The sequence below is a fragment of the Dromaius novaehollandiae genome, chromosome 8 (assembly GCF_036370855.1).
Source record: "Dromaius novaehollandiae isolate bDroNov1 chromosome 8, bDroNov1.hap1, whole genome shotgun sequence".
NCBI classification, from domain to species: domain Eukaryota; kingdom Metazoa; phylum Chordata; class Aves; order Casuariiformes; family Dromaiidae; genus Dromaius; species Dromaius novaehollandiae.
In genome coordinates, this window is record NC_088105.1 from 8,680,874 (window position 1) to 8,690,347 (window position 9,474).

The window sequence follows — 9,474 nt, forward strand, 5'->3', positions numbered from 1 at the left end:
TTTTTTAGGCAAAGCTCGAAACTCAGCAATATTTTCTTACTTAATCCTTACAAAGTAATGGTTTTATCATTTTAAGTGTGTTTTGTTTTTCTCTGAATAGTATTTGAGAAATGAAAACTCATGCAGAAGACCTGCTCGTGTGTATTCAGTCAGATGCTCTCAATTCATCAACGACCAGGGTACAATACTAGCGCTTTAGTCCCTTTAACCTCAAGTCAGAAGGTAACAAACTTGCTATCAATATAATCAGTAGATCCATTAAGAAGAATCCTGCAAATACTACTGTTCAGCATTGAAATTTAAAGCCACATATTAGGAAATATGCTCCAGACTGTCTGAGACAACAATTACAAAGCACATGGCATCTTAATGTAACATGGGCCAAAGTTAATAAATCCCACTAAGAGCCTAGGTTTATTAACCTGGATGTAACACTTGCTACAGCTACTCTTTTTCTGCATTGCAGTTCCACAGATTTGGCCTGCTCCGAGCACAGACAAAACTAAATCAGGTCACTTTGTCAAAGACTACGTTGGAAGTATCTGTATAGAAGGAGATGCAATATCTGCGTACTTGAATTTTCAACCCTTAGTTTCATACTCTGTGAACTTAGTCAAAAGTAACTGCGTGCAGCAGAAGTAATAGTTTGCCTAGTAGCCCTGTAGCAAATTCCTTTAAAGGTCTACTGGTACATTAATTAGGCTTAAAGGAGTTAGAAAACTACATGTCAATAGCAGATGATGGAAAATAGATCCATGTTTTTAAAGTCACAAACCTAAGTGCATATTTGTACAAATTAAAAATTAAAGCCAAGTTCTCATAAGATTGGATTTAAACTTGCAAATATGATTCAAGATGTACGACTGGACTTAATCAGACGCAGCTCCTCTTTGAAAACTATGCCTCTGGTACTTCCACAGCTGCAGGCAGAACCCTGCAGCTGCATCCTTGATTTCTTGCTGTAAATAGAGAAAAAGGTTAGGCGTTAGAACTCCTTCCTGTACTACTAGCAAACTGACCTTCATGCACAGTGGCTTCATGGGTCAAAGGCCACTGGCTTTCGGGGACACAACAGCCAATTAAGGCACCGATGCCAGTATGTTTCTCAGCCAGGCCTATAGTCAGCATTCAATCTCATTCTCCTCCACCTAAGGGGAGAACAGCGACACCAAAATCAGTTTACCGTAGACTCCCATGAGATTGCTTAGTACAGCCTAAGCAGCCCATGTCTGAATAAGCACAGATCTTGGTGTCACCCACTGCTACCGTCTTCAACCTGAACAGAAGGCAAAGGCATCCTGCACCACTAAAGGAATCCCAAAAGAGAAAAGCCACATTCCATCCCTTAATAGTTAGCTCACAGTTTGTATTAGGTGAGCCATATTCATATATACAATTACACTCTCCTTTCAAAATTGAAACAAACTTTCCAATTCCAAATTTTACTGCTACTACCAAGTTCTTATACCTACTGACTAAGATTCATTGAAAACAAAAAAATATATATATTTCTCCTTTAAAAATCTGAGATCAAGACTGACACTTTTCTTATAAAGACTATTACTATAAAAAAAAAAAAATCACACTGCCAATGTGCATGAGAACTGGTATTTCTAAAAACATATATATTACTCTCCTCAAAACTCCAAAAACATCTGAAATCATTCCTCTCTTGCTCTATGTACCAAAAGGATTAAATCTCATAGAAAAGTTATCACCTTTTGCCCTCTGCCAAAGCAATGCTAGGACACATTAAGATTGTTTTCTACCTATCTGATCAGCTGCAGGAGATCTTTACAGTTCCCCCTTCTGTCATTCCTTCAAGAGTAATTCACATGAGCTTTCCTGGGTGTAAGAAATGCTACACCCTGAAATGCTCTCCAGAAGAACAGTAAGCGGGCTGAGAAACATACTGTCACCAATGGCCACCTCATTCTGCCTAAGAATATGCATAGTAAATATATGGATTTTAATGCTTTTCCTTGCAGAAAACCTATCAAAATGAACTACAACCTGCAAACTATAGAACAAAAGAAGTGCTCAAGCACAACACCTGGAACAAACATGTATTAAGTTCCTAGTACTGTACAACCTGTTTTTTGTATTGTTCATTCAAGGGAGAGAAATGCCCTTGCTTGAAAATGTAAATGGAGATGAAGTGACCAGAAGATAAGTTTTAAATGAGAATTCAAAACTTTGTCACCAATATACATACTTTAAATGCCTTAAATGTTTATAACACTCAACCACAAAAGAATACCAGACGTCCGGTATATATTCCAAGTAAGTCTCTCACGGAAGACTGTAATGAGAAAACTCAATTTGTCTTTCCAAAATATAACTCTCATAGAAAACAAATTTATATAAAACTAGAAAAGGAAAAAAAATCCAGCAGCAGTATGACGTTATTTCTGACCACAGCACATAATTATTTCATAAGAATTAACACAATGTCCCAAAGTTTTGATTTTTAAAGACTATTCCAAATAGAGGTAAAAGTTCAAAAACATCAATTCTTTATGCACAATCTGTTACGCATTATTTTCATTTGGGAGAAGCACATGCAAATTTTCAGTTCACTTACACCCTGCTGATGGAACAGGCAGAAAGTCAAAAAGGATTCAACTGGTTTCAACTGAAACTGAACACCCTCAAAACTCCTGCAGGAAGATCACTTTGATTCTGCCAAACTCATGTTTTCCAGTAGAAGATTCTGCTGAAAAACGTTAACCACAATAGAAAGAAGATGTCCCTGAAGCACATTTCTGGCTAAGCACATGTAAGCATACTTAAGATTTACTCAAATTGTACAAAAGAAACTGCAGTTATACAAACAACCATTGCAAGCAATTCAGCACTCCCTCCATTCAAATCGATATGTCAGTTGTTAGCTAGGTCACAGAAATCGTTGTAAAAGCCACACATCCACAAAAAACATCAGATACAAATTTCTTCAGAGTCACTCAGATCTCAGCACCAACGCTCATCACTCCCATTTCAAGATTTAGGGATGTCACAATTCTGAAACTGGATTAAACAGTCTGCAAAGCAAGTCAGAGGCACTGAAATGAAGAGAGAAGGCAAAAAACTACGGAAATGAATGAGGTCACACCCTTCACTTATAAAGGACTTAAATTACTATCTTTCAAACCTTGTTGGCCCTGGTAAAGAATATCACATTCTCACACAGAACTGCAGAGCACTACAAAAAAGCGTGACTAGACACTATCACCAAAAATATTTCTAACTCTTAATATATAAAAGGTGACTGAAACTACCAGACCTGTTGTGATCAGGCCCCACTTGGGTGTATTTATAGTCTCCCTGAACCTTCTCCTTTTGGAAAAACTGGTTCAGACGTGCCTTCGCATTTTCCAAGGTCCAATTCCCATGAAGACCAGCATTTAAATCCACTTCTTCTGACTCCAAGGTCTAATAGTAAAAGAAACATTTAGTTATTGGTTTCTAGTAGATTGCAATTTTAAACATTCTTACAGCAAGTCTTTGAAATAGCTTATCTAGATACTGTAAAATAGTTAAGACTTCTTTACAGAAAATGCTGAAAAGTCTTCAGTATTTCCTCATTTTTGCAGCAAAACGTCTATACAAATAATCTGATATTCACAGCACCCAGAATGATCTGTTTTGTTTTTTAGCTTAAATAAATTAGCTTTGTTAAAAGTCAGTGGGTATACCTTTAACTGAAGTTAAAACCAAGTGCAAAATATCAAATGAAAATTGCAAGCCTGATTATAAATGCTAATAAATTAAAGGGAGGGAAAGACACCTCTAAGAACTAAAGTAATGGAGAAGAGAATAGAATAAAATAGAATTGAATAGAATGACTTACTGCCTGCACTTCTTGTTCCTCTTTCCTTGAATAGTAATCTTTCAAATTTGCTCCCCGATCCCACTGAGATCCACCAGAGCCAGAGCTTCCAGGTGCTGCACCTGGGCCATTATCTACCAGGGGAAAAAACAAAAACTGTCGTTCCCCCAAATCACATCCTTGGCAATGGAGAAGTACTGCCTGGCGATCTCAGCAGGACATGAATGCTCCCTCAGTGCTCATGCAGTCAGTCACACCTCTGCCTCAAAACTACGAGTTCAGTCTTCTGTGTGCAGAATTATACTACGTGAAAAGAAACAAATCTAGAAACACGTATTACACCCACATATATCTAAATTCCAGTTTTCACAGTCTTACCCATCTCAGCCTTTAGAATCAAATGTGGAGGAAGAGGTCCACCCAAAGTAGAACTGGAACCAGCAACATCTCTAGCTGCTCCATGCATCAGTCCATCAGGGGTATCACCAACTGCTGCTGGCTACAGAAGAAAATGAAGGGAAACACAGCACCTTTGTACAGAGCAAGTCTTCTTAATATTTAGCTAGAAAACCTTAGGCAGCATAAAGAGCTCACGCATCATTATGCGATAGTAACAGCCAAAGCTCCTCTTTAAATATGAAAGGAATGCAACTGTAGAATATTTGGCTTTTTGTGGATGTTCTTGAACTGGATTTTCAAACAAGTAGTCCTGACTTCAAGTTCAGCAATTACAAAACCAATTGCTTGAGCATCCAGGGAAAAATAAGAGATATGGTCCATATTTTATACCCAAGATAACTCAAACAGACATTACGAACATACAAAAAAAACCTGTAAGAAAACATATAAAACCCTCCGTAAACAATGAAGTTACAAGTTATCTATAGAGTTTGAATTCTTCCCTTTTTGAAATGTGTCTATTTAACTAACTGAGCACAAGGCACAGAACATACTCTCCTCATTTAGGATCTAGCTAGGCAGCACAAGGCATCACCATGAAACTAAGTGGTACAACAGACACGATATAGGTCTTGTTACCATAGGGTCCATCTCGGCTTAGAGACAATGAAGCACTGCTCTAACACAGGTAACTGCTTCAATTAGTCAAACTAACTACTTAATGTTATACAGACATACTTATAATGAAACACTGGAAAAAAGTATTCCCTTTCCTCTTGACATTTAACACCTAGCTCCATGCTTTATTTATTGTACACTACAACTGTTGTAAAGACAGAATTATCTTCCTCCTCAGCTTTTATGTGATACTCATTGCTGGGACACTTGCATGGCTCGTAAAACACCACAAAAAGCAATGATCCTATTTCACACATGAAGAGTTGAGGCATAAAGTGTTTAAAGTTAAAAAATATTCAAATTTCCAATGTCTGCTTCAAAGCAGCTTTGGGGTTTTTGGTCTGTTTTTTAAATTACACAGCATTATACATCATACCATGCACTTAACACAAAACTCCCAGCATCAGGTGTGAGCACTCAGCACTTTTAACATCAGGCTGCACCTCACAAGAACTCTGAATTCTATCCCAGCCCCATCGGCTATGCAGACTAACACATATATTTCAGCTTTCCAACACTGCAGGCACAAGTCCTACAGATTCAGTCGTCTTCACTGCACACGGGTGCCAAACTGAACTCCAAGAATAAAGTGCACCCAGATGCACAGCATTACAATCAAAGATTAGTCTTTGGTATGGAGAAAGGAGCAGCTTACCCCAAAAGGAGGAATTTCTTCGCTCTTCATTTCATTCACTCGAACCAAGTAATTGACAAAGTCTCGAGCAGCGTTGCTCTGCGCATCTTTCTTGTTAGTGGAATTGCCCATGCCAATGTAGTTAAAGCCTTCTACTCGAACCTGCAAATTAAAATACACATCTGTTGTAAGTACAAGCAAAGGTGTCTTCAAAAGGCAAAGTTATTTTTCCTACAGCTCTTCAAGGTGTAACTTGCGGCCAGAAAATATTTTATACCTATTAAAGAAAATGTCAACGGTCCATTCTCAAGAGAAGGAGTATTTCCTAAAACCTTGTTGAGAAAACAAATCAGTGTAGAGAGGGACACTGCCAGCAAGCAGCAGCAAACTCTCCCCACGTTCACCTTCCTCAGCCTTCATCCCAGTCTATCTCAAACAACAGGGACAGAAGCGAGCTTGTGTGTCCCCTACTGTAGTTCCGTGTTATTACAGTGAGCAAGTCATTAGGTATTTCACAGAGCAACAATTTAAAGCAGCATCTTCCTGTCCTGCTAGTTTCTCTGAGAAGCTGCTACAAAATTTGAGTACAGAACAGAAACCTTTTCCAAATTTCAAACTAACCAGACATTTTACAGCTATTTTTCTACAACCACTGCCCTTCACCTTTAACAGTTATTTTCCACCCTTACATATTTACATTCAGCAACCTCATTTCATCTGAACTTCATTTGGATAGACGAGTTACATGCCTCTGATTTCCACTCCTCACTCTCCGGACCATCTGAACAGCTTTTTGCTGTAGTTAGTGGTTGTTCTTAAAAAAAAGGGAGCACAATTGCATACAACGCTCCAGTTAGCCCTAACCAGAGTTCTGCACAACAGCACTAATTCTAGATCGCATTTATCTTTCAGTGCTGAATCACACTGGTAGATAATACTCATTTTCTCATCAACAAGCACATTCAGATAGTACTGGGCTTAAAAAGTTTCCAAATAATGAGTTTCCAGCCTGCAACACTGACAATCAGCTTACCAGGACAACAGTAATACCAAACAGTAACTCTGCTGGATTTACAACCACCACATCGTATCATGAAAACTAACACAGGAAAACGTTTTAGTGAGATCTATCCATTCAGCTCTTATATTTCTACAGATACTCACAGGGTATCAGCATTCAAAATACAGGATGGTTCAACAATACAACCATATGTACAATCACTTTGTCTGAACAATTATTCAAGACCAATATGCTATTTCATTTGTTTTCTCACAGAAGTAAAATGTCAAGAAGTACATTCAAAATAAGACCAGCAGCACCAGCTCACCATTCCCTGCTGACACCCACTCCACGAGTAGGCAGTTTGCTGCTGTCCAAAGAGGTTTTGCCTCACCACTAATTTCACAAAACTTTCAGACTTTTATTATAGAAGTGCACTGCAAATCCAGATTTATGGAGTAAAATACTCTCCTTTCTGCATGAAACAGAAATCTGCACATACGAGTTATGAGAAAAGAAGAGCACCTACACGTAAGAGGAAGGAGACTACAAAGATCCTGTCTGACAGCAAGTAGCATATATTCAAAGGTGGGGAAATAAAAGGAGATACTTTTAAAGACACAACACAGCTACCGGTAATGGGTGACAACGGGGATGCCCAGCAATAATCACTTCCATATGGCACCTGCTCATTTGGAGGCACAGCATTCCCTCAAATCCTGACACGCTGTTCAACCTCAGTTACAATACCGCTAGTATTGGCCTAATATTACTGTGCTGCTCAGTTTTGCTATGGGGTTTTCTGGGATCAATGCGAGGCGGAAGGATGGGTATAATGACAAATTCAATGTGTTTAGTCCAGATCTATGATTTTTATTTATAACTAACCCACTCTCCAAGCAGCCTTGGACTCAGCATTAGCTCCTTCTTGAAGGCAATCTGAACTTTAAATTCTCTGATGGAGCATTCAGGACTCCAACAGCCAAGCGCAGAGCAATATTGCAACAGCACACAGACTAGAGGCCAACGCAACAGAATTTTCTTTTAATACATTTCCACACAAGTTCAGCAGATGATCAAAATTCTTTTGGGTCACGTGTGTGAACACAAGTGTTAACGCACACATTCGCCTTAAAACAATGATTCTTCTTTATTGTAAGAACTTTTACCAGGCCACTTTATGCTCACAAACCAATTCAGCACATTTTAAAACTACACGTGAGAAATTTCAGTTTGCAATCCCCCATTTAAACTTTACATTTGCAATTACCTTAAAACACCGCATGAGGTAAGGGAACAGGTGCCTGGATACACTAACTTTAAAACAGTCAAGCTTTCATGCATCAGGGTCTTTTTTAGATTTTCGCTAAACATTTAGCTTCCAGCAGCCCCTGTCATACATCAAGGAATACCGTACGTTTGTGGAGGGCCTTTACACACACGCACGAGCAGTCCCAGGATGGCTGCGCACCACCAGCTCGAACGGTCTCTGAAGGAAGCCCACTGACGCGAACAGCGCCGCGCTCCGCGCGAGGCCCCTCTCCGAGGCGGCGGCAGCCCCGCGCGGGCACCGCGGGGCCCCCCCGGCCCGCGCCGGCCCCGCACCTCGCACAGGAACTTCTGCCGGTTCTTGCTGCCCGCCGCGCGGATCTCGTAGGCCGGCGTCACCTTCCTCCTGCCGCACCAGGCGTACAGCAAGTTCTTCACGTCGCCCATGGCGCGCGCCGCGGCAGCCGTTAACGGCCCTCAGGGGGCAGCCGGCGGGAAGGGGGGGGGAGGGCACGGAGCGGCCGCCCCCCGCGCGCAGGGGCGGGGCTAACGGCCGCCGGGAGCAGGCGAGTGCCGCCCCAGGCCGGCGCCGGCTCCCGCCCTGCGCATGCGCGCCCGCCGCGACCGGCCAGCGGGGCCGCTTTCTGACTGTCTCCCCCTTACCCCCCCCGGAGCCGCAGCCTCCCGCAAGCAGCGGCACGGAGCCCCGCGCGCGGCCCGCTCGCCCTCCCGCTTCTCCCCCTTCTGCGCCCCGGCACCGGCCTGCCGAGGGCGGAGAGCAGGCACGTCTCCTTGCCCCGCACTTCAAAATGGCAGGCGCGCATGCGCGCCGACGGGGGCCGCTGCGGGACAAACTGCAGCGAGACGAGGCGGGAGGCGGTTGCGGCGAGAGGGCGGGGCCCGGCCCCGGCGGCGCGGGAGGCTCGCGCTGCTGCTCGCACCAGTGTCACACGCGTTCAGCGCCTTCGCGCGTTTGCACCTGGGCCAGTTCAGCCCCAAACGGTGTATTTATGCCCTAGAGTCCTCCAGTAAAAAGTGGGGGGGGGGGGGGGTGGAAAGCGATAGTCTGTTGTAATCCGAAGGGGACCCCAATAAAGAAAGAAAACCACGAATCTTTAAATAGGAAGTCATGGAGAAAATGAAGTACCTAAATTTTAAAAAGGGGGGAGGGGAGAGTGGTACAGAATCATTAGCTGCCAGGACAAGTCAACAGAAGGACCGGCAACAGCTGACAAGGTAAATCTGTGCCAGGCACAGATGTCACCATGCTCCTGCTGCTCTGCACACTGCTGCTGAGATCTGGGAAATGCAGATTTTCTGCCCGCTGAAGAGCTGGATACCAACAACAAATGCAGGACAAATGCAGAAGATCCAGTCACCTGGCAGAGACAACAGGCGAAAGCACAACCAACACCTCGGAGCTCAAAGGGGTGCGGAAGGCTGGGCTGAACAGCCTGGGGAGCAAAAGAGGTGGTCAAAGCCTTCCTCACTCCAACCTCCGGAAAGAATTTGCTTTCTGCTGTTTGTAGCACACGTTTACATGTTATTCAACCATGAAGTCCTGCTGACTTCTACAAAACAGCCCACGTGGCTAAAGTTCAGCAGGAACTTTATGCTGACAGGGTCTAATTTTAACAGGATCTCCTTGGGGGAACACAAGAAAAA

The 9,474-nt window shown here is 42.6% G+C and overlaps 1 protein-coding gene across 3 annotated transcripts in view; it reads right to left on the minus strand.

Moving 5' to 3' along the window:
- DHX9 (DExH-box helicase 9) overlaps nucleotides 1-8,457 on the minus strand; it is a 29,237-nt gene extending 20,780 nt beyond the window's left edge. The window contains exons 1-5 of one of the 3 annotated variants that reach the window (XM_026101033.2): nucleotides 8,146-8,457; nucleotides 5,562-5,702; nucleotides 4,208-4,328; nucleotides 3,851-3,963; nucleotides 3,284-3,432 (exon numbers count right to left, since the gene is read on the minus strand). In XM_026101033.2, coding sequence (XP_025956818.2) covers nucleotides 3,284-3,432; nucleotides 3,851-3,963; nucleotides 4,208-4,328; nucleotides 5,562-5,702; nucleotides 8,146-8,256 — 635 coding nt within the window. In that variant the 5' untranslated portion in view covers nucleotides 8,257-8,457. The other 2 variants (XM_026101035.2, XM_026101036.2) reach the window with 2 other exon arrangements.
- Between the last annotated feature and the right edge of the window lie 1,017 nt (nucleotides 8,458-9,474).